Source organism: Erinaceus europaeus, chromosome 13 (assembly GCF_950295315.1).
Source record: "Erinaceus europaeus chromosome 13, mEriEur2.1, whole genome shotgun sequence".
NCBI lineage: Eukaryota > Metazoa > Chordata > Mammalia > Eulipotyphla > Erinaceidae > Erinaceus > Erinaceus europaeus.
Genome location: NC_080174.1, coordinates 56,207,477 through 56,234,052, shown reverse-complemented (window position 1 = coordinate 56,234,052; position 26,576 = coordinate 56,207,477). Strand labels below are relative to the sequence as shown.

Sequence of the window (26,576 nt, the reverse complement as noted above, 5' to 3'; positions counted from 1 at the left end):
AAGAACCATAATACATGAACATGTTAAAAAATTTTAATCAAACTTGCTAAGATTTTATGAAAGAAAAAAAAAGGTTGTTATCCTTGGTTGGCAGAGATTGCAGGAGGGCAGTCACAGAACTATGGTGGTTGATGCAGTGCAGACCTATAATTTCACAATCTTCTAATTCATTATTAAATCACTAATAAAAAATATTGTATTAAATCAATAATGCACTAAAAGTACTAATTACAGCTGAAGATTTGGGGTCTCCATTTGGAAAAAGCTAGTAGGTATATTTTAGGTATATTCCAAAGAGCCCATGACTTTACTAGTTTTTGCTTGACCCTGACATTGAATGTGAAGGTAGACCCAAGTTATTGTCTGGGGAGTTGATGTCCTGGCTGAAAAAAGGACTGGAAAGCTGGATATGAGAAGAGAGTAGCTCCCAAATACAGGAAAAGTATATAAATATTGTTACTGTAAACTCTATCAACTTAATCTGGAGCCTATATGCAGCACAGGAGCCTATGTGACCTCTGCATCCCTGTAGGTCTGAGCTTGCATTCTGTGGTCACATCTAGGAAACAGAGACCCAAAATCTTCATCTTCATCTGTAATATTCTTGCCTTTAAGTTCATAATTAGTCAACAATTTGTTCTGCTTTATCTCTTAACTCTTTTTCAGCTACCAGGTTCCAGATGATACCATGATGCCAAACGGAGTTCCCTGGGCAGACTACCCCACCAATGTGTCCCAGAGCCCCACCTCCCCAGATATCTGCCCCACTAGAGAGAGAGAGACAGGCTGGGAGCATGGATTGACCTGTCAATGTCCATGTTCATCAGGGAAGCAATTACAAAAACCAAACCTTCTACCTTCTTCACCCCATAATGATCCTGGGTCTATAATCCTAGAGGGATAAAGAATAGGAAAGCTTTGAAGGGAGATAATAGGATATAGAGTTCTGGTTGTGGGAATTGTGTTGAATTGTACCTCTCTTATCCTATGGTCTTGTCAATATTTCTATTTTATAAATAAAAAAATTAAGAGCATTAATTAAAATAGTGATTTAAAGTATTAAATTATTCATAAAAATTAAGAATTACACATATTTTAATCAAAACATCAAATAGAAAAGATCTTTATGGTAAAAGGAACACCTACTCAAAAATCATTACCATACTGAATGGGAGATGATCTTTATACACTTTATACACACATGAGACAAAGAACTAACAACTAAAACACAGAAAAAGAAAAAACTCAGGGGGAAAAATCCCACTAAAAATGGAGAGAAGATATGAACAGACTTTCAACCACTGGAAATATCCAGATGACCAAAAGCATTAAAAAAGTGCCCAAGGGCATGACCAAATCAGTGCAACTAGTATCACCTCGACATTTTTCATTTCAGATTGTTTCAACCCTCCAGATTTAATACTCTGGTGAGACCATTACTAGCTAACAGGACTGCTCAATTCCATTTCAGATGGTGCACTTCCTAACAAAGCCACAGAACCTAGATATAGACCAGGGCCCATGAGGTGGAGCACATGTACATACATATCCATAAGTTAGGGGGAAATATATAGCTTAATGTAAAAGTGCATGTTGGGACCATGTGTAAGCCTGATAGAGCTTAGGGAGAACCACCCCCATCCCTGGATGGAGGTCTGAGAAGATAACCTCTTGGTAAGTCTCTCTCAACTGAATGAGCATAAGGGGGGAAACTCAGACTTGGTTCTTTCCTTCTTGACTCTCAGGCCCACAGAAACCCCAGTACTTCCCTCCATTAACCGCAGGTCACGTGGCCACAGATTCACTTATTCAAAGTCACCTTCTGATCACAGAAGAACACACCTTATCACACACTTCATCATACACCTCAGACCCCAGACAAGAGAAATTCCAAACTATATGGCTTTTTGATATCCATCTTCTCTCTGTCTCACCCTACAGGTTTAACCCCTATGCTTCTCTCAAATACCTTTGGATAATTAAGTTGCTTGTGTCATGGAGAATAACTGTCTTGTATCTCATCAATTCCTCTCATACCAGCCCCCTACCTTAAGGGCATGCCAACCTTTAAGAAACCTGTAATTTCTGACATATTTCAGTAATATTCCCTTCATTTGCTTTTCTATTTAACTCATGTCCACTCTGCAAATAAACGGATTCTATGGATTCTAGGCACACTAAGAGTCCCCTGGTGTCTTTTACTTCGTGTCACCCCTGTCGTGAGTGAGAAAGAACCAGCCCGTTACCTTTCCCCTGGAGACCACCCCAACCAAAGAGAGAGAGATACCAAAATCTGGCGTCCAACGTGGGGCAGAATTTCCCGACCCCAAGAGAAAAAATCAGCCCATCAGGCATCGTGTGCTTCACGTGGTTGAAAAAAAAAAAAAAAACTCCGGCACAACCAGAGAGGATTGGGACCCTAGCTCCAGGAAATCCAGAAGCAGTACCAAAGTACATCGGAAGGTAACCCCAAGGCTCTTGTTTGAGTCCCTGTGATCTTTCTCTCCTTCTCCCTATCCTTCATGGTCCAGGGAAGCTCATGGAGTGGACGCAGAGAAGCAACCTCAGTGGAACAGAACCCTGGCCAGGCTCTGAGAAACTGAGTGTCCTTCCCCTGTTTTATCTTAATGAGTCTGACCTAATTTTTCCTCTCCCACTTTTGTGGCATTTTGTTCTATACCCTCACCCAATTTCTGAGTCAATCAGACATTAAAGTGGACCTAGGCATGGTCTTAAAACTGCTATTTACTGCTTAAAAGGAAAAACCCAAGAGATAAAGCTTTTTTGTGGCAGCCAGAGCTCTCAGAAAGTGTTAAACCAATTCTGAGTGAAATCTTATCTGGCTAGCAAGCTATTCTTTAAAGAAAGAAAGAAATCAATCAAACAAGACATTCTCTCTAACTTAAAAGCTATTAATCAGAGAACCAGCACCCACTTTTGATAGAAATTTAATGATTTGTTTCTTCAAAAATCTAAAATGTACCATAGCCCAGAAAAGAAACTTCCGAAGATTTTTCTCCGCAGGCAGTGGTAAACTAAGCCCGCCTATTCCATCCGCACAGCCAATCACATAATAGAACTACTGCTCCACAGATTGGCAAAGACTTCAGTCAATCATTCCTCTAGCCACACCCACCCCTCTTGGGGGTGGGGCGGGGGGAGTGGCTGTGAGCTAAAAATCCAAAAACCGCTTTTCAAATGGAAAAATTTTCTTTTCACCAAGAATGTCTGTTTTAAGTCTATATGCTAACCTTGTTTTCACTAATGTGTGTTAACCCTCTAAAATAATTAGAGTTTGTTTCAAGTTTTAAATAAGATTTAGTTAAGCTGAATGTGATTTTAAAGATCCTGACTCATAGAGTTGGCACACCTTTACCAGACTAAAATATAAGACAGTTTCGTCCTTATGAAAGCTATTATAAGCATCAATTCATTAGTTAGAGATTTTCTGAGATATCTAAGCATGGTAAGACCCCTCTGCAGTCTCTCTCACTCTTGTAAAAATTCTAAATCTTACCAGCACCCCAATACCAACTGCCACTGTTTGTAACAAATTCCACGTTTGGATTGGCTTTCTAATGACCCAGTCAGGGTAAAGCAGTGGCCTTGCCAGGAAAGAAGGGTTAAACATGATATTCCTGGCCTGATAAAAATTTTTTATTTGGCAGATGTGATTCAACAAAGTTATTTAGTCTAATATTGTCATCTAAATGAAATGTAACAGTAAAAATTTATTTTTGAACATTTAAGCTATGAGGCTTATCTTAGCTTTTTAAGTGAAAGATCAATTAAGTTGTGTACCCACCCTTGTTTATAGCTGCCCTAAGGGTGTGATAAGCTTTATGATAAGCAAAGATCCTAACAAACTAAGTTTAAATTGTTTAAGTGATTAAAAAAATAGTAAGCATTTTATCATGTTAACACATTAAGTATTAACTTTCTATAACATACTGGTATATTTTAATAAAGAGCCTTCTAAAATCATATGAAGGAACTCAAGCCAATTCTAACCATTAAACTTCTAACTTGGTACACGTTATGTTATTTTCTCTCAAGTAAATAATTATAGGTACAATCTACACATGAAGAACCGACTGCTCATATGGTAAGATTTAAAACTAAACATTTTTTTAATTTATGGGTGTGTGAATGACTCCTAAAGTTACTCATATCCTAAAATTTTTCTCTCATTTTTTTTTTACAAGCGTCTTAAAATTTTAATGCTTGACCTGCCATAGTGAGAGCACTTTACTTGCTCCTGGATTGTTTAATTAAGATCTTGCTATTCAGACATTTAAGATTAATCCCCATTGATAAAAGCCAATGCTCTCTGGCAGATTGATGTAACTCACCTGCCCATGTTTGGTAAACAAAAATATGTTTGTTTTTTTTTCAATTGGTATTTTTTATAAATTTATGCGGGCTACAGATCAAACAGGAAAAAGCTCAAAAACCTTATGAGCCATATGCTCTCCTGTTTTGCTTCAATAGATATATCCATGTTACAGTATTCCAAAAACTATAACCCTTAAGCTCAATTAATAAAAAAAGAAGGGGAATGCACCCCCTAGAATTCAGTTGGCTAAAGTGTCAATGAAGTAACTATACTAAACCTTCTTAATATTTACAAAAATGTCCATTTATTATATTTCATTGACAAAGCCACCCAATTTTCCAGTCATAGAGACACATTTTTTTAAGATTTTATTTATTTATTAATGAGAAAGACAGGAGGAGTTTACAGTGACTCAATAAGTGTAGGAAGCAAATAGAAAGACCTAAAAAAGATACTTTTTAAAAAATAAGTACCAGAAAGTATTTAACAAATAGTTTCTACTTAGTCCTAGATACCCTCCTCACCTGCTTCCCATTTCAATTCCCTCAATCACTCCAAGGCTAACCTTGTCAGACTACAAGGTAAAGACTACAAAAGCTGAATAAGGGAAAAAAAAACCAGTACACTGTAATGATGATGGCTCTTTTGGTTACTACCTGCCCACTCCATCATCCAGGGCCCTAGTCAGGGAATCCTGGGATTCCCACATAGGTATGATGGGTATATGTCTCTAAAAGAGCCCTCTCTCCACTGTCACTGGTGATCTTCATCAGAAACAACATAGTGGACTCTCTTGTGGGTCTCTACAGGAACTTGTCATCAATGTGGGACAATATTGATAAGGACTGTTCCATTCTCCGAAGGGAGGTTGGGTCAACATACTCTACCACTTCATTTAGGAAGATGGGTCCCAAAATGAGTGCAGCCTAGAATGTTCCTAGCTATGACCGTAGAATGTGAGTTCAGACCTACAGGGATGCAGAGGTTACACAGGCTCCTGTGCTGAATATAGGCCCAGATTAAATTGATGGGACTCAAAGTTAACAACATATATATGCTTTCCCCCTATTTGGGAGCTACTCTCTTCTCTGATCTAGCTTTCTAGTTCTATTTCTAACTCTGACACCATTTCCTCACACAATTACCTTTAGCCCATCTACATGTTACCTGTGGGGCTCAGGCAATAATTAATAAAGTCATGGGCCCCTTGGCATATACTTAAAATAAACCTACTAGCTTTTTCCAAAATGGAGACCCCAAATCTCATCTGCTATATTCTTACCTTTAGTTCCTGATTATTAAACACTTTGTTCTGCTTTATAAGTTGGAAGACACTACCAAGATGCCAACCTGACTTCCCTGAACAGATGACCTCTCCAATGTACCCTGGAATCCCCCTTTCCAGAGCCCTGCCACACTAGGGAAAGAAAGAAACTGGCTGGGAATATGGACCAACCTGCCAATGCTCATATCTAGTGGAGAAGCAATTATAGAAGCCATATCTTCCACCTTCTGCACCCCATAATGACCCTGTGTCCATACTTCCAGAGGTATATAGAATAGGAAAGCTTCCAGTGGAGGAGATGGGATGCAGAACTTTGATTGTGGAAGTCCTATGGAATTGTACCCCTCTTGTCCTACGGTCTTGTTGATCATTATTAAATAAATAAAAAAAAATTTTAAAAAGTGCTCAAGGGGCCAGGTGATGGTGCATCTGGTTGAGCACACTAGTTACAATGTGCAAGGACCTAGGTTCAAACCCCTGACCCCCACCTGCAGGGGGAAAGCTTTGCAAGTGGTAAAGCAGAGTTGGAGGTGCCTTTCTGAGTCTCTCCCTTATTTTGTCCCATTCCCCTCTCAATTTCTGACTGTCTTTATCCAACAAAGATAATTTAAGAATAAGTAAATAAAAATGTGTTCAGTTACTGATTATCAGATAAATGCAAGTCAGAACACAATGAAATGCTGCTGTACCTCATTCCACTAATAATTGCCTTATCAGAAAAACAAGTGCTGGCATTCATGTAACAATAAAGAAGCCCTTTCACACTGTTGGGGGGAATGTATATTGGTCCAGTTCCTATGTAATCAACTTGGAAATTGCTTAAAATATTAAAAATGGACTTAACAAATGATCTGACAATTTATCCTCTAGGCATCTATCCCAAGAATATAAAACCGAGTATCTAAAGAGACACATGCACACCTACATTCATGGAAGTGTTGTCTACAATAGACCAAAGTTAGAAACAATTCAAATGTCCAACAACAGATGAGTGTTTAAAAATATGGTATATATACACAATGAAATACTACTCAGCAGCAGAAAAAAATATATATCTTGAGATATTTGGTTTTATATTCTCTCTTACTACAACATGGGTAGAACCTATGTAAATCATGTTGAGTCAAACAATCCAACAGAATTGGAATAATATTACTCATAAGTGGGGCCAAAGAGATATAACAAGAGGTAGTACATCATGAAACCTCAACTGGCTGTGTTCTGCTGCATCAGATCTGGGAACTCAAAAGAAAAAGGGGGTCTTATGGGAGGCTACTGATCTAGTGTCCTATGTTGGAGTAGGATAATGGTTTGGTAAGGGTTAATTGTACTGCCACTTATTGTGGGGAAATGTGGAAATGTACCCCAGTGACAACAAGAATCCTATAAATCAATATTTCACCAATAAGGTGATACTGAAATTGGAAAAATTTGTATACATAATGTATCTGAGTAAATAAATTTTCCAGTAATAAAGTGTATAAAAATTAGTAATAGAAAATAGCTTTTTATATCATTTATGTTCTTACAAAGAAGTACAAAATATATGTACAGTACAAATTTAACTATATTCCAAATGAAAAAAACAGAAAATAAACCTAGAAAAAATCATGCTAAAAGTTACTTGTTAGGTAGTAAGATTATTAGCATGTATATGAGTATATATTATCAATGTTACTAATAATTGCATTTTCCAAAAATACTACACTTAGCATTGGCTACTTTTATAATCAGAAAAAGAAAAATACAAAATTTAGAGACATGAGAACATTAAGTAAACACTTTAAATATCCTATATATACCATTTTATTTCCTCTTATTAGCTAAGTTATACCTCAGTATTTAAATAGGAAAATTTGCTTTAACATCTACATGTGTTCTGCTGCATCAATAATAAATTTCTACATGAGAATATTTAATACTGGTTTTCAAATAGAAAAATCACTTGTCAATAAAGATTCCAGTTTGTTTAGTTGTCTTGCAAACGCACTATTTTTAAAAACTACTAGAGAGAATAATATATCAGTCATAGAATATAATACCATATGCTTTAAATTTTTATCACTTCATAAAAACATCAAGAAGAATAACCAAAAGCAAGACCTGTTTGTATAGTATATTTGATGCTGCAATTTTAGTCTTTATTTAATGTAGTCAGCCTTTGATGACTAATATTTCTTTTGCCTGCTAGTACCAAAACCTAAATAAGGTTCTTGGCCAGGTTATGTTCATATATCTCTGTTTTTAACGGAAATTGGAAAGATGGGGGAAAGATTATAAAAGGAGACACTACAAAAACAGACCTCACAAGTCAAACTTAATAGTAGACAAGCATGAAAACAAATATCCTGTGAATTAGAGACAGATATTGTATCTTACCAGCAGATCTTTATGCTTTCTTGAGAGAGATTTCCATAACTATATAATGTGATTACAGTAGATGAAGCAATGGCCCACAAAAGAACTGATAAAGCCTTATGCTTCAGGGAAACAGATAAACATGTTCATGATTTCAAAATTTTAACAAAGGTAGCATGATGCTAGATAGGAAGCTAGAACTCAGAGATACTGAGTTAATATCGGTTCCTCTGTTTAAAATATAATTATTTGTAATACAGTATGACTTATAAAACTCTTAGAGCACATTTTGTTATATATCTACTTAATTGATGTGAAAGACAGCAAGAAGTGGCATAATGGTAACCTACAGTACAGATACTATAATGCTTTGGCAGAAACATTTCAAGCAATAAAGGAATATACCAGTAAACAAAGTGTGAGGGCACAAAATAGCATACCTGGGAAGTTGCCTCTTTTGACCATGCACATGACCCAAGTTCAAACTTCAAGTTCTCATGCACTGGCAAAAGCTTAGGTATTGTGGTTTGTGTGCATGGATGTGTATCTATAAAATGTGTGTGTGTGTGTGTGTGTGTGTGTGTGTGTGTGTGTGTGTGTCTGTGTGTGTTTCTATCTGGAAAAGTTGGCTGAGAACAGTAAAACCCTAAAGAAAAAAATAACAAAAATGCATGAACAACCTATTCAAAGACCATCTGAGGTAAAATATAAAAAAATGCATTTTCAAAAAAAATTCATTTTCTTTCTCCAGCTATCATACCCCCTCAGCTCTTCCTCATAAGTATGGAAACTCTATACAAGGATATAATTTAAAGAGATTAAAATGGAAGAAAAGCTGTGCTTCAAATATAATATGGTTCACATTATAATTTCAAAGATTCTAATAAGTCTCTATACAGTAAATAATGTAATTAGGATAGGTTATTTTGTTTTTTGTAAAGTAATGTGTCACTTCTCAGAACTTAGAGGATTTTTTGATGCATGATTTAAAAAAAGTAAAAGATAGCATAGTAGTTAACACAATAGGCTTTTATGCCTGAAGTTCTAAGGTCCCAGGTTCAATCCCTGGCATCACCATAATTTAGAGATGAACCTCTATGTGTATAGCTTTATTATTCATAATAACCACAAACCACAACATAGAAGCAGCCTAAATGCCCATCCACAGATGACTGGATAAAGACAATATGTGACATATACTCAATGCAGTGCTACTAGCAATTTAAAAACTTGCATTGTGTCCTTTGAAACAAAATGAATAGAACTGAAGGTACTTATACTAAGCAAAGTAAGTAAGTGAAAGACAACTATCAGATGGTTTCACTAATATATGGAATATAGAGAACTAAAACATATGAATTAAAAAAAAGTAGTCAACTGATCATTAAGACCTTTGAAGAACTATAGTGATTATTAAGGGGGTGGGAAACAAAACTTTGGCAGTAAGAGTTGTGTGCAACTATACACAAATTATCTTAGAATCTTATGAATCATTATGAAATCAGATTAAAAATTAAAAATATAAATCTATTGAGCAAAATGCTGGCTAAAAAATAGAGAGCTGAATTTATATTATATTCCTCCTAAGTAACTAGTATATACATTGACTATACTGTCCCAGAATCATTACATGTTTCTTCAGTAGTATGCATATGTAACAACACTAAATCATTGACAAGTAAAATGGACACAAATAGGAACAAGAGGTTAAGTGTTTACATCATGATAGCAGAAAATTTTCAAAGGGGTCCAAATTTGGAGTGCCAAGACTCTCTAATATCTGTGGTTAAGACCTCCTATTGTGAGAGATACTCTCAAGGCACAATAGACTTTAGAAAAAATGCACTTTTTTTTTATAACTTTGAAGAAACCCTCCCGCATTGCTTGTGGGAGTGTAAATTGGTCCAACCCCTGTGAAGAGCACTCTGGAGAATTCTCAGAAGGTTAGAAATGGACCTTCCCTATGACCCTGTAACTGCTCTCTTGGGGATATATCCTAAGGAACTAAGCACATTCATCCAAAAAGATATGTGTATACATATGTTCATAACAGCACAATTTGTAATAGCCAAAATCTAGAAGCAACCCAGGTATCCAACAACAGATGAGTGGCTGAGCAAGTTGGGGTATATAAACATAAAAAAATATTACTCAGCTACTAAAAATGGTGATTTCACCATTTTCAGCCCATCTTGGATGGAGCTTGAAGGAATCATGTTAAGTGAGATAAGTCAGAAACAGGAAGATGAATATGGAGTGATCTCACTCATAGGCAGAAATTGAAAAGTAACATCAGAAGAGAAAACACTAAGCAGAACTTGGGCTGGAGTTGGTGTATTGCACCAAAGTAAAAGACTCAGATTGGGGCGGGGGGGGTCACGTGCTGGAACATAATGGCAGAGGAGGAACTAGTGGGGGTTGAATAGTTATGTGAAAAACTGAGAACAGTTATGCATGTACAAACTATTGTATTAACTGTTGACTATAAAACATTGATCTCCCAATAAAGACATTAAAAAAAAGAGAAAAATGTACTTTGAGTACTACTGATTATCTTGTGGAACAAGCAGGACAATCCAAGGGTTGACCTTGTAGGTAAATTATAGTTTTAACTCCATAAGCAAATGATAATTTATTTAATTTAAGGTGAAAATGAATATTATTATACTTATTATGAACAATAAAAAAAGGAACTCTGTCATGGAAGAAGTAAAAACTAAGAAGAAAAGCTAGGTATTAAAGTTTGTTATATTTTGAGGTAAAACATATTTAGTTAATAATGTCTATATTTCTTCTATATATTTAATACCTTCTAATTAGTCACCAGATGTCATAAATAACATACCCAGTAGCAATGTGAAGTGACTAATTCTGCACACCACTTCAAATGAAATCAGTGTAACAGAGACAACATTTGTGTCAGAAAGACAGTCTCTGAATTTCAGATACTAATCATTGCCTGTCTGACACAATCTCAATTATCACCTGATGGAAATATGAAAGAAAACAAGCAAAAATGGGTAAAAGAGTAAACAGGATAAACTGACATAAGAGAAAAACATTAAACAAATCCTTTACTTTCTTCCATGTTTGCTAAAAGTATAAGAAAAACATGGCTCTGAAGAAGAGGCAGATGTAGGCCTATAGGGCTAAGCATTCATATGTTTAAAACAGTTACAGCAATACCAATGTACCAAGAATGGGGTATGCCTCTTTGAGCCTTTCTAGTAGATTGCCAGGCTTATTTGGTCTAAGTCTGATCAGTCAGAGAATTTATGATGCCTTCTTAAGGCCAGTCTATTAGGATCAAAGGCTTATTATGCAGACCCCATAAACCTAATGACAGTTTGAATACAACAAATAACATGCAATGCCTTAACAACAGGTTGAAAGTCTAATCTTTCAGATAAATAAAAGACAACAAAAGCTGGATAAGGGCAAGAGACTAGCTCACTTAAGTATGGCCTTTTTGGTCAATACCAGACAACCCCCAAATCTGGACCCCTAGCTAGGGAATCCGTGGATTCTCACACAAAAATGAGGGGCCTAGAACTTTAACAGATCCCTCTTTTCGTCATCACTGGTCACTTCTATTAGTAATGTCATCATAAGCCTCTTGTGTACCTCTGCAGGACCCTGTCCTCATAAATCAGCAATGGAAAAAGTATATAAATACTGTTAATTGTAGGTGCCATTGATCTAGTCTGAGACTGTGTAACTTCTGCAAGCATGTAGGTCTGAGCTCATATTCCATGTTTGCAGCTAGAAACATTCTAAGCTGCACCAAAATCAGGACAAGTCTTCATCAGGTGAGGGCAAGGTCCTGTAGAGGCACACGAAAGGGCCCATTATGATGTTCCAGACGGAGATGACCAGCAACGGTGGGGAAACTGATAAGCTAGATGTCTAGACCTATCATATCTATGTGGAAGTCCCAGGCTTGCCTGATTAGGGCCTAGATGATGGGGTGGCCAGGTAGTGACCAAAAGAGCCATAATATAAGTATGCCAGTCTTTTTCCCTTATTCAGCTTCTGTAGTCCTTACTTTATATAACAAGGTTAGACTTAGGGTAATAGAGGGAAATGAAATAGGAAGCAGGTTCTCTCTTCCCCAATACAGTTATCTCCAGCTCTTATACCATCTCCCCAGACAATATCTTTAGTCCACCTGTATGTTAGCTGTAAGGCTTGGGCAAAAATTAGTAAAGTCATTGGCCTAGTGGAATAGATTTCCTAGATCCTTCCAATATGAAGACCCCAATTCTCATATGCTATAGTCTTACCTTTAGGTTCCTGACTACTAAACAATTTTTTTCTGCTTTATATCTTAATGCTTTTTAGTCACCAAGTTACAGATGCTATCATGATGCCAACCTGATTTCCCTGGACAGAGGACCCCACCAATGTGTCCTCGAGCCCCTCCTCCCCTGTGCCCCTCCCTACTCGGGAAAGAGAGAGAGACAGGCTGGGAGTATGAATTGACCTGCTAATGCCCATGTTCAGCAGGGAAGCAATCACAGAAGCCAGGCCTTCCACCTTCTGCACCCCATAATGACCCTAGGTCCATCTTCACAGAAGGATAAAGAATAGGAAAGCTTCCAAAGGAGGGATGAGATGTGAAATTCTGGTGGTGGGAATTGTGTGGAATTGTACCCCTCTTATCCTATGGTGTTTTTTTTTTTTTATCATTATTCAACCAATAAATCAGCAATGGCAGGGACTTCTCCACTCTCTGAAGGAAGGCTTGGTCATCCTATGTTACCTCTTAAGGAAAACTGGTCCTGAAGTGAGTGTAGCTTAGAATGTCCCCAGCTGTGATTATGAACTTATAGGGACTCAGTTCATAGCCTCCTGTACTAAATATAAATATATATGTATAATTCCCTGGGTCAGCAGCTGAGGTAAACAGTCAATAGATTTTTCTTCAAGTTTGGGAGCTACTTTTGGCCCTAATCCAACTTTCTAGCCCTATTCTCACCTCTGGCATTATCTTCCCAGACATTTTTTTTTGTCCACTTCCTTGTTAGTTATCAAACTCAAACTAAAACTAGGAAAGTCATGGTCCCCTAGGAACATATCTGAGACTCCCTACCTTTTTTACACCCTAAGATCCTTATTCACATTTGCTGTATCCCTACTTTTTGATTTCTGTTCATTAATTATTTTGGATTTCAGTCATCAAGTTTCAGATGCTATCATGATTCCATCCTGATTTACCAGGGCAAATGACCTCACCAATTTCAAAGTCTCACCCCTCAAGAGTCTTATCCCACCAGGGAAATACAGAAACAGACTGGGGTATAGATCAATCTGCCAATGCCCAGTCAAGTGGAGAAACAACTATAGACACCAGGGCTCCCACCCATGCACTCCAAAAGGAATTTTTGTCCAAACTCTTAGTGTGGGAGAAAGTATAGCAGAAGATGACCAGAGGGCTCTGAACTTCAACTCCATCAACTTTCTCCTTTCCCAGAGAAAGAGGATAAAAGGAAGGACATTAAGAAGTAGTAGTAGTTTTAGGTGTAACTTAACAAGGAAGAGGAGGCAAGACCATAAAAAATGGGCAAATATAGACATATAATTTTATAAATAATAGTCAAACCATATCTGCAATCTTGGAAGAATTACTGTGGTTCCAATGGAGAGAATATGGATACAAAACTCTGATAGTGGGAACAGTGCAGAATTATGCCTTTGTTATATTATAATTTTGTAAATAAATATTAAGTCACTAATAAAATAAAAAAAAGAAAAGAAAGTTGACTTTACATAAAAAAGAAGTAACAGTAAAGGACAGATTAAAAACATTGTAATTTTTTTAAAAAGTGCTAGGAACATATATCCAAGCAATAAATTTTCCATAGTCATTAGGTAAAATCAGCTCTTAATTTCCAGAAATCTAAGCAAAAGGAAATAGGATACTTTATAAGAATCATATCACTTTCACAGCTACATACAAGATACTGGGTACTATACAGCAAACTCTAACAAAAGGACTTTTCAAAGTTAACCCAATTACCAAATAATGTGATGATAACATTAACTATCCATTGTCTTTTTGAACCCTAAGACAGCAAGAACCTCACATCTCCACTATAGAGCTTATATTTGCCCCAGTCCTGGAACCTTAGGATAGGGCCCACTTTCCGTATGCCTCTCCCAATCCATATCAAATAATACTGCATCTGCCGATCGCAACCTAATCAACGCAACGATTGCCACCTCAACATGCTTCAGCTCAGACTGTGTCCAGAGACTTCAGGTGTGGAATGACAACCCTTCAGCTTCATTACTCAGGTGAGAACTTTCCTTTCATAGTACACTCTAATTTCATCTCAGGTGGTTCACTTTCTCACAAAGTCCCAAAACCTAGATATACACCAGGTTCTGTGAGAGAGAGCATATGTTCACACTTAACCATAAACTAGTGCAAAATATATACCTGAAAGCAGAAGTACACTAGAGTTTGCAGAGAGTACCCCCCTAACACTTCCTCTCCACTATTCCAACCTTTGGGTCCATGATTGCTCAACAATTTGTTTGGCTTTGTATGTTAACTCTCTTTTCAGTCACCAGGTTCCAGATGCCATGAGGATGCTGGCCAGGCTTCCCTGGACTGAAGACCCCACCAATGTGTCCTGGAGCTCCGCTTCCATAGAGACCATCCTACTAGGGAAAGAGAGAGGCAGACTGGGAGTATGGACCGACCAGTCAACGTCCATGTTCAACGGGGAAGCAATTACAGAAGCCAGACCTTCCACCTTCTGCAACCCACAACGACCCTGGGTCCATGCTCCCAGAGGTATAGAGAATGGGAAAGCTATCAGGGGAGGGGATTGGATATGGAGATTGGGTGGTGGGAATTGTGTGAAGTTGTACCCCTCCTACCCTGTGGCTTTGTTAATTTATCCTTTATTAAATAAAAAATAAATTAAAAAAAAGAATCATATCACTTTAAAGATGAAAAGTTTTGCTGTTTGTAAGTAAAATAATTTTTCTGAGACTGAATAATAAGAGAAATATCTCACACAGGTATAAATAAACAAATATGTAGAGAAGTGATATTTAAATATCAGTTCATGGTAAGCATAATGGTATAGTACTCCTAGTCATTCCTTAAGAATCCTTTCAGGAAATATAACACATCAGAATAACATTTTAATCAGTAAATAAATTTTTCTGTTTCTGCTATTTTATAATCACTAGGTAGCAAAACTCAACATATTATACTAGCATCTACATTTCTTGAAATATAACTATATAATTGCTCCGTATATTAATATTTTAAATTTTTCTAAGACAAAAGTATATTCTTCTAACAAACACCATAAAGAAAGTATACACTGTTTACTTTACCTGTGATTCTTTAACATTTTCAACAGTAAAGTTGAACCAGACTCGAAAGCGAGGATTACAAGTATCTGGTCGAATGAATAGATCATACTCAAATTCAGAGACTTGGTCCACTCGTCCAAGATTACCTGAGAATAAAAGTCAAGAAACCTGGATTTTAATAATACTTCATGCAACTCAATGGTACATGCCTTTAAGTATCAAGATCTCTGACAATAACATTAGTCATCATTCGGTATTTGTAGGTTTAGAATTCATGATAAGCTAGGTTGCCAGTTTTGAAGATATTCCAGATTAAGAGAAGGCTTTCAACTACATTAGAATAAGGTGTATTGAGCTCAGATCTAGAGGGATGTAGAGGTCACACAGGCTCCTAAGCTAATTATGGGCCCCACATCACATCAAATTGATGGGGTTTATAGTAATATTTATACCCCTTTCCCATATTAGAGAGCTACTCTCTTCCCTGATCCAGCTTTCTGGTCCTTTTCCCAGCCATGACATCATCTCCCCAGGCAATAATTAGGATTCACCTGCATATCAGATTTCAGGCAAAAATCAAAAAAAAAAAAAAAAACCACTAGTATAGCCACAGGCCCTTTGAAATAGAACTAAAATATGCCTACTATCTACTACAAAAATAGGGGACCCCCCCCAATGCCTCACTTGCACTATTACAGCCTTTAGGACCATAGTTGTCCAACAGTTTGTTTGGCTTTTTATATTAACTCTCTTTCCAGTCACCAGGCTCCAGATGCTAGCAGGACGCGACCAGACTTCCCTTGACAAACAACCCCAACAACAACAATGTGCCTTAGAGCTCTGCTTCCCCAGAGCCCTTGCCCACTAGGGAAAGAGAGAGACAGGCTGGGAGTATGGTTTGACCTGTCAACGCCCATGTTCAGCAAGGAAGGAATTACAGAAGCTAGACCTTCAACCTTCTGCATCCCACAGTGATCTTGGGTCCATACTTCCAGAGGGTTAAAAAGTAGGAAAGCTATCAGGGGAGGGGTTGGTATATGGAGGTCTGGTGGTGGGAACTGTGTGAAGCTGTACCCCTCTTATCCTATGGTTTTGTCAATATTTCCTTTTTATAAATAAAAAATTTAAAAAAAATAAAAATTTAAAAAGAATGAGGTATGAATGGTTGGTTGGTCGCAGTACTTTTGATCCAGCAGATCCATTTGTTCTACAAGTATCTATGATAAATTGGTATGTTATATGGAGGATATGACAAGTCCCACTAAATGATATAATAAACACAATCACACTGAAATAGAAAAAAGGAATTTTCATATAGAAAAAAAGAATTATACTGCTTTATATATGTCATATTAATCTTTATAATATATAAATTATCTCAAAGTACTTTTTGTTTAATTCTAACAACAGAATATGAAACTTGTATTATGCTCAGTACATTTCCAAACTTCAAAATATAACAATATGTTAAGTATAGTGAGTTTTTAAACAAATTATAAGTAGTTGCTATTTAATAATAATTCCACGACATGAAAGATAGCATAATGGTTATGAAAACTTTCATGACTGAACTTGTCAGGTTCCAGGTTCAATCCTCAGCATATATACAAAGCCCTACACCACATACACACAAAGGAGTTTAAATCAAAGGACAAATAAAACTATTGCTATTAAACAGAAATCATGGTTCCCGGAAGATGTGGACTGAGAAGCTGCTAGTGGCTTGAGCTCTGACCACATCTCCTGGAAATGGTAGGATTTTCTGCCATTAGTAGGCCAGTCAATAAGGGGTCCTAGCGGTGACACCAAGGAGGTGACTATAACTTAATTTGGGTTAAGAATTAGAGTAGGAAAAAAGGGGGAAAAATTTTTTTCCTTTTAATTTTTAAGCCAACATCATACTCAATGGACAGAAGCTGAAAGCATTCCCTCTCAGATCGGGGACTAGACAGGGCTGTCCACTGTCACCGTTACTCTTCAACATACTATTGGAAGTTCTTGCCATAGCAATCAGGCAAGAGAAAGAAATCAAAGGAATACAGATTGGAAGGGAAGAAGTCAAGCTCTCACTATTTGCAGATGATATGATAGTATACATAGAAAAACCTAAAGAATCCAGCAGAAAACTATTGGAAGTTATTAGGCAATATAGCAAGGTATCAGGCTACAAAATCAGTGTACAAAAATCAGTGTCATTTCTTTATGCAAACACTAAATCTGAAGAAGAAGACATCCAGAAATCACTCCCATTCACTGTTTCAGCAAAATCAATCAAATACCTAGGAATAAAGTTGACCAAAGAAGTGAAAGACTTATATGCAGAAAACTATGAGTCACTACTAAAGGAAATAGAAACTGATACCAAGAAATGTAAAGACATCCCATGCTCATGGATTGGAAGAATAAATATCATCAAAATGAATATTCTCCCCAGAGCCATATACAAATTTAATGCAATACCTATCAAAGTTCAACCAAACTTCTTTAAGAGAATAGAACAAACACTACAATCATTTATCTGGAACATGAAAACACCTAGAATTGCCAAAACCATCTTGAGGAAAAGAAACAGAAATGGAGGCATCACACTCCCAGACCTTAAACTATATTATAAAGACATTATCATCAAAACAGCATGGTACTGGAACAAAAATAGGGAGACAGACCAGTGGAACAGAATTGAAAGCCCAGAAATAAATCCCGACAACTATGGACATCCAATCTTTGATAAGGGGGCCCAAAGGATTAAATGGAAAAAGGAGGCTCTCTTCAATAATGGTGCTGGGAAAACTGGATTGTAACATGCAGAAGAATGAAATTGAACCAATTTATCTCACCAGAAACAAAAATCAACTCCAAATGGATCAAAGACCTAAATGTCAGACCATAAACTATCAAATACTTAGAGGAAAACATTGGTAAAACACTTTCCCACCTACACCTTAAGGACATCTTTGATGAATCAAACCCAATTGCAAGGAAGACTGAAGCAGAAACAAACCAATGGAACTACATCAAATTGAAAAGGTTCTGCACATCCAAAGAAACTATTAAACAAACAGAGAGACCCCTCACAGAATGGGAGAAGATCTTCACATGCCAGACATCAGACAAGAAACTAATCACCAAAATATATAAAGAGCTCAGCAAACTTAGCACCAAAAAAACAAATGACCCCATCCAAAAATGGGCAGAGGATATGAACAAAACATTCACTACAGAGGAGATCCAAAAGGCTAATAAACATATGAAAAACTGCTCTAGGTCACTGATTGTCAGAGAAATGCAAATTAAGACAACGCTAAGATACCACCTCACTCCTGGAAGAATGGCATACATCAAAAAGGACAGCAGCAACAAATGCTGGAGAGGTTGTGGGGACAGAGGAACCCTTTTACATTGCTGGTGGGAATGTAAATTGGTCCAGCCTCTGTGGAGAGCAGTCTGGAAAACTCTCACAAGGCTAGATATGGACCTTCCATATGACCCAGTAATTCCTCTCCTGGGGTTATACCCCAAGGACTCCATAACACCCAACCAAAAAGAGGTGTGTACTCCTATGTTCATAGCAGCACAATTCATAATAGCTAAAACCTGGAAGCAACCCATGTGCCCAACAACAGATGAGTGGCTGAGAAAGCTGTGGTATATATACACAATGGAATACTATACAGCTATCAAGAACAATGAACCCACCTTCTCTGTTCCATCTTGGACAGAGCTAGAAGGAATTATGTTAAGCGAGCTAAGTCAGAAAGATAAACATGAGTATGGGATGATCCCACTCATCAACAGAAGTTGAGTAAGAAGATCTGAAAGGGAAACTAAAAGCAGGACCTGATCAAATTGTAAGTAGGGCACCAAAGTAAAAACCCTGTGGTGAGGGGTAGACATGCAGCTTCCTGGGCCAGTGGGGGGTGGGAGTGAGTAGGATGGATGGGCCACAGTCTTTTGGTGGTGGGAATGGTGTTTATGTACACTCCTAGCAAAATGTAGACATATAAATCACTAGTTTATTAATATGAGAGGGGGAAAATCAATTGTATGTCTCAAAGTTTTTCAAAACACAATCTGAATCTTTTTAATATATAGGCTGTGTATTTGATATTTGGACTCTCTGAAAAGCCTAGACCAAGTAGATCAGAAGCATCCAATACCACGGCTATATACAAGATACTGGGTACTGTACAGCAAACCCTAACAAAAGGACTTTTCAAAGTTAACCCAATTACCAAATAATGTGATGATAACATTAACTATCCATTGTCTTTTTGAACCCTAAGACAGCAGGAACCTCACATCTCCACTATAGAGCCTATATTTTCCCCAGTCCTGGAACCCTTGGATAGGGCCCACTTTTCCATATGCCTCTCCCACTCCATATCAAATAATATTGCATCCGCCAATCACAACCTAACCAACCCAACGATTGCCACCTCAACATGCTTCACTTCAGACTGTATCCAGAGACTTCACGTGTGGAATATCAACCCTTCAGCTTCATTACTCGGGTGAGACCTTTCCTTTCATAGTATACTCTAATTTCATCTCAGGTGGTTCACTTTCTAACAAAGTCCCAAAACGTAGATATACACCAGTTTCTGTGAGAGAGAGCATATGTTCACACATATCTATAAACTGCTGCAAAATATATACCTGAAAGCAGAAGTACACTAGAGTTTTCAGTGAGTACCTCCCTAACACTTCCTCTCCACTCTTCCAAGTTGTGGGTCCATGATTGCTCAACAATTTGTTTGGCCTCGTATGTTAACTCTCTTTTCAGTCACCAGGTTCCAGATGCCATGAGGATGCTGGCCAGGCTTCCCTGGATTGAAGACCCCACCAATGTGTCCTGGAGCTCAGCTTCCCCAGAGACACACCCTACTAGGGAAAGAGAGAGGCAGACTGGGAGTATGGAATGACCAGTCAACGCCCATGTTCAGCGGAAAAGCAATTACAGAAGCCAGACCTTCTACCTTCTGCAACCCACAATGACCCTGGGTCCATGCTCCCAGAGTGATGGAGAATGGGAAGGCTATCAGGGGAGGTGGTGAGATATGGAGACTGGGTGGTGGGTATTATGTGGAGTTGTACCCCTCCTACTCTATGGTTTTGTTAATTAATCCTTTTTTAAATAAAAAATTAAATAAATAAAAAAAGAAAGAAAAAAAGCAGAAATCACTAAAGATCACCAAAATCTACTAGGAATAATAGATTCTGTGATGTAGCAGAATACAAAATCAATTTACATAAATCAGTTGCATCTCTACATGCAAACAATGAGTCAGAGACAAAGGAAATAAATAACATTTATATTCAAATTCATCAAAAATATGACATACTTAGAGTCAACCTAATTAAAGATCTGAAAGACATATTGTTAAAGACATTAAGGCAAAACAGTAGCTAAATAAATGGAGAATTTTAAATTATCTATAGACATCAGACTAATTTGCTCTAATATATGTATGTCCTATATTACCTGATGCCTTAATGCATAATTTTTAATGATATAAAAACTTATTAACAAATTTTCTAAATAACAGACTGGCAGTGTGTTTGATAACAAGATAAAATATTTGAGATTAATGCAGTTGGGATGAATATTTAAATAGAAATAAAATATTGAAATAAGTAGATGTAAGACATTTTCATTGCAAAGATCTAGAATTGAAGAATATTGGCTAAGAGCTATACATTTAGGGAAGTTGGCAACTTGAAAGTACAATGACTATAGAAAACTTTTTGTGTGGAGTCCCAGATGCAACCCTAGATCCCACCAGAAGTCAGAAATGAGCAGTTGCAGCAGCAGCAGCAATAGCAGTAGTTAGTAGCAATAGTAATAGTAATAATAATAATAATAATAATAATAATAATAATAATAATAGAAAATGAAGGAAGGAAAGAAGGAATGAAGGAAGGGGGAGATAAGATCAAGACTGAGATAAATCAATAAAGGTTAAAATTTTCCGAACTGGAAGACCTAAACAGCTAACCTACATCCAATATGACTTCCTTACAAGAAATAGAAAGTTTTCCTTCTTTGATCAGGTGCAAGATAGGCTTGCCCACTATCATAGTTATAATTTAAAATAGTCTTAGAGGCCATAGCCATAACTTCTAGGCAAGAGAAAAGAATTAAAGAAATACAAACTGGAATAGAAGAAGTAAAATTGCCACTATTAGCAGATTGGATCAACTAGAAAACTCCTGGAAGTAATAAATTAATATGTAATAGTAAGATAGCATAGTACAAAATTAAAATTCTAAATTCAGTGACATTCCTCTATGCAAACACTAAACTAGAAGATGAAATCTAGCAATCAATACCTTTTATTGCAGCAACAAAACAATCAAGTACAAAAAATAAATTTATCAAATAAGAGGGAAGACTTATACACCAAAATCTATGAGTCAACTATTGAAGAGACATACAAAAAGAAAGAAGTACAAAGAAATGGATAGATATCCCATGCTACTGTGATGCCAAAGGGACTTCCCTGGACACATGACTCCACCAATGTGTTCTGGAGCCCCGCTTTTCCAGAGCCCCGCTTCCCCAGAACCCCACCCCACTAGGGAGAGAGACAGGCTGGGAGTATGCATCAACCTGCCAACACCCAAGTTCAGCGGAGAAACAATTACAGAAGCCAGACCCTGTAATGTCCCTTGGTCATGTTCCCGAAGGGATAAAGAATAGGAAAGCTATCAGGGGAGGGAATGGGATACAGAGTTCTGGTGGTTGGAATTGAGTGGAGTTGTACCCCTCTTATCCTATGGTTTAGTCAATGTTTCCTTTTTATAAATAAAAATTATTTTAAAAGCGCCTTATTTCTGGCTCTATAATATATTTCACTAGTCTTACACAGGCTTCTGTGCTAAACATAAATAGACATGGGTTCTAAGTCATATTGATGGTGTTTAGAGTTATTGGTATTTACTTTTCCCATATTTTGGAGCTACTCTCTGCCCTGATCCAGCTTTCTAGTCCTATTTCCATCTCTGACACCATCTTCTCAGACAATACTCTTAGCCTACCTGCATGTTAGCTGTCAGGCTCAGGCAAAAATTAATAAAGTCATGGGCCCCTTGGAATATACTTAAAATAGATCTACTAGCTTTTTCCAAAATGGAGACCCCAAATCTCAACTGCTATATTCTTACATTTAGGTTTCTGATTATTAAACACTTTGCTCTGCTTTATATCTTAATGCTTTTCACTCACAGAGTTGCAGATGCTACCGTGACACCAACTTGAATTCCCTGGGCAGACAACCTCACCAATGTGTCCTGGAAGTGTACCTCCCCACAGCCCTGCCCCACTAGGGAAAGATAGAAACAGGCTGGGGTTATGGATTGACCTGTGAATGCCCATGTCCAGTGGAGATGCAATTAAAGGAGCCAGACCTTTCACCTTCTGCACTCCATAATGATCTTTGGTCCAACTCCCAGAGGGATAACAAAGGGATGCTTCCAATGGAGGGGATATGGAACTCTGGTGGTGGGAATTGTGTGGAATTGTTCCCCTTTTATCCCACAATCTTGTCTATCATTATTAAATTATTAAAATAAAAATAAAAAATATCCTACTGGTTTGTGCATCTAATTTTGTTCCAGTATTAGGCAATTATGATTACAGTGGTCCACTTGTATAATTATGATTAAGATGTGTTATGCCACTATATTCATTATTTTTCCTCGGGGTTGCTTTGGTAGTCAGAGGTTTTTCTAGCTCCTGATAAGCTTTTGTATCTTTTATCTATTAACTTAAAGAAATTTGATGGAACACAGTTAGGAATGTCATTAAATCTGTATATAACTCCAGATAGAATGATTATATTAACAGTGTAAATTCTCCTGAACCTGGTGGCTGAAAGAAGAATTAACATATAAAGATAAACAAATTGTTGACTAATCATGAACCTAAAGGCTTGAATAGTGCAGATGAAGATTTTGGGATCTCCATTTTGTAGACAGTTCTTCTTCTTCTAGTGTTTGCCCTTCTTCCGTAGCCAGTCAACAGCGTCAGGTTGAGCCTGATGTAAAGTTTCGAGACCTCCTTTGAATCTGGAGAGGTGGCAGTCATTGACTATGTGGGTCATAGTCTGTCTGTAGCCGAAGGGGCAGTTCAGGTCGTCTCTGGCTCCCCAGCGATGGAACATAGCAGCGCACCGGCCATGGCCTGTTCGATAGCGATTGAGGAGGGCCCAATCATAACGTGCTAGGTCAAAGTCGGGTTGACGCTTGCAGGGGTCTGTGATGAGGTGTTTGTTCTTTACCTCAGCTGACTTTCAATTCTGTTTCCAAGAGTCTGGAACAGAGAAGTTCAGTGTAGGCATAGGGGACCATATTGGGTGACGAGACGTCAAGCGTTGGACAGGGTGGGCGAAGATATCTGTGTATATTGGCAGGTTTGGTCAAGCGTAGACATGGGAAATGAACTTAGATGATGCCGCATCCCGACGAATATCTGGTGGGGAGATGTTGCTAAGAACTGGCAGCCATGGAACCAGGGTGGAACGGATGGTTCCAGAAATTATCCTCATGGAGGAATATAATTTGGAATCGACCAAGTGGACATGGGAGCTATGGAACCATACTGGGGCACAGTATTCTGCAGTGGAATAGCATCATGCCAGAGATGATGATCGTAGTGTGGAAGCGCTCGTGCCCCATGAGGAGCTGGCCAGTCTTGCAATGATGTTATTCCTCACGCCCACCTTTGCTGCAGTTTTTATGAGATGTTCGTGAAATGACAGGGTGCAATCGAGAGTAACGCCAAGATAGACTGGCTGGGCTTCATGCCAGATTCTCGTATCGTCAAGCTGCACATTAAGCTCACACGAGGCCGAGGCATGGTGTAGATGGAAAACAGATGATACCATTTTTGCAGTGCTAGGGATTAGTCGCCATTTTTTATAGTAATCAGATATCAGAGACATGTCTTTCGTGAGTGTTTCCTCGAGGATGTCAAACTTGGATGCCTGAGTTGTACAGCAGATGTTATCGGCGTAGATGAACTTCCTTGAAGAAGTTTCTGGAAGGTCATTGATGTAAATATTAAATAGCGTAGGAGCCAGAACAGAGCCCTGGGGGAGGCCACTTGAGACAAGTCTCCATCTGCTAGACTTGTCACCCAGATGCACCCGGAAACTTCTGTTTTGGAGAAGAAACGATATAGTGTTGGCCACCCATGGAGGCAGGCATCTTGAGATCTTGACTAGGAGACTACGATGCCAGATCATGTCATAGGCTGCTGTGAGCTCAACAAAGACAGCACCTGCCTTTAAATTCTTCTGGAATCCATTTTCAATGTAAATTGAGAGGGCCAGGACTTGTTCGCAGGTAGATCTTTCTGGGCGGAAACCAGCTTGGGCGGGTGATAGGAATTTCTCTGTAAGAGGAGAAATACATGACAAAAGCAGCCTCTCAAGGAGTTTGTAACACAGAAAGAGGAGAGAAATTGGTCTATAGCTGGTGGCCAGTGTTGGGTCTTTCTTTGGTTTCAAAACTGCTATTATCTTCGCACGACGCAAAATTTTGGGCATAGATTCGGATTCCAAGATGTGGGACAGGAATGAAGTAGCCACTTCTTTGCTGCAGGGCCCAAGTTAAGAATGAGTTCTGGGGTGATGTTATCATAGCCAGCAGCCGTTCACGGTTTAACCCTTTTTAAAGCGTCTTCCAGTTCAGACAGTGTAAAGGGAGAGAGTTTTGGAGATGGACAAGATAAAAGGAAGTGGGATGACCACTCATGGGAAATTTCTCTTTTCCAGACTGGGTCTATCTTAGCACGTCCAACTTGAGTTAGGTGACTGGCCACTGAGTTTGGAGATATGGGAGGATGGGAGATGGGAGAGGGTTGGCTACCGGCACCCAGACTATGAAGAAGCTTCCAGCCCTTCCTACTTGAGTGGGTGAAGTTCAGACTTTCCGTGAGTTGTTGCCAGCAGGCTTGGCGTGCTGCATCCAGGGAGGCAATGAGATGGTCGGCCACATCTGGGTCGCCCGACTCATCATACTGCTTTAGTAGTTGCTCGCATTCAGCATCAAGACAAGGCATATAGTTAGCACGTCTCCCATGAGGAATAGCTTGGGAAGCTGCTTTGAAGATGGCTTGGTGGAAGTGCCTGTAGGAATCTTCAGAGGGGATAGAGTTAAGTGGAATTGCAGGAATAGATTTGTTGGTAAGATCACTGAACAGACGCCAGTTTGCTTTCCGAAAGTTCCATCTTAGTTTCTCCGAGCACAGAATCAGTGGGAGCTGGAGACTAATGTGGATGATAGCTGGGCGGTGATGACTGTGCGGGAAGATCTTGAGAACTTGTCTCGTAGCGGGAAAGGCTTGGCCGTTGACTGTGCTAATTCAGCACAGGTCGGGTGACAAGTCTTTATTCCATCTAGCACTGTGAAAAGAGCCTGGCTGTTTGGGATCCTATAATAGGGAGAGGTCATTCGCTGAAGCTCAGTCGGCTAAGATAGAGCCGTCAGCACGAGTGGAGGAATATCCTCTGTAGACAGTAGGAATAAGGCACTTTTTATTCTGTGTCTGTGGAGGAGAGAGAGAAAGAATAGAGAAAGATCTTTGCTGTTGGGTTTTATTCTATAAAAATATTTTAGAAGCAACCAAAAATGAAAATAAGCCAATGGAACTCATTAAACTAAAAGTTTCTTCACAGACAAAGGAAACATCGTCAAAACAGAAAGTTACCACCAATAACCCCCCCTCCTACTACCACTGAGTGGGAGATCTTTGCATGCCATATATTGGACAAAGGGCTAAAAATCAAAATACATAAATAATTCATGAAACTCAGAAAAATAATTAACAATAGGGATAGTTTGCAAATAGAATTTTTACTATAGGAGATATCCAGATGGTCAACAGACACAGAAAAAAAGTTCAAATTCCTAGATTATCAAAGAAATGCAAATTGAGACCATGAGATTTCACTGTGATAATGTCATATATTAGAAAGAACAGAAACAAGTGCTGACAATTATGTGGGTAAAGAAGAACACTTTTATACTGCTGGGAATGCAAATTGGTTCAGTCCCTGTGGAGGTTCTTCAGAACACTAGAAATGGACTTACCCTATGGGCAATTTCTCTCCTAGAGGTATATCCAGTGAACACAAAAACATTCATCCATGGAGATCTATGTCCACAGTAGCACAGTTTGTAAAACCCCCAAACTGTAAGAAATCCAGATATCCAGTGATAGATAAGTGGTTAACAAAGTTGATATATATACACACAATG

The 26,576-nt window shown here is 38.2% G+C and overlaps 1 protein-coding gene across 2 annotated transcripts in view; it reads right to left on the bottom strand.

Annotated features, from left to right (window-relative positions):
- Window positions 1-26,576, bottom strand: part of AGBL4 (AGBL carboxypeptidase 4) — a 1,508,442-nt gene that overhangs the window by 1,280,040 nt on the left and 201,826 nt on the right. For both annotated transcript variants that reach the window (XM_060205929.1, XM_060205928.1), the window contains exon 3: window positions 15,336-15,460. In XM_060205929.1, the coding sequence (XP_060061912.1) occupies window positions 15,336-15,460 (125 nt within the window). The remainder of the gene's footprint in view (window positions 1-15,335; window positions 15,461-26,576) is intronic.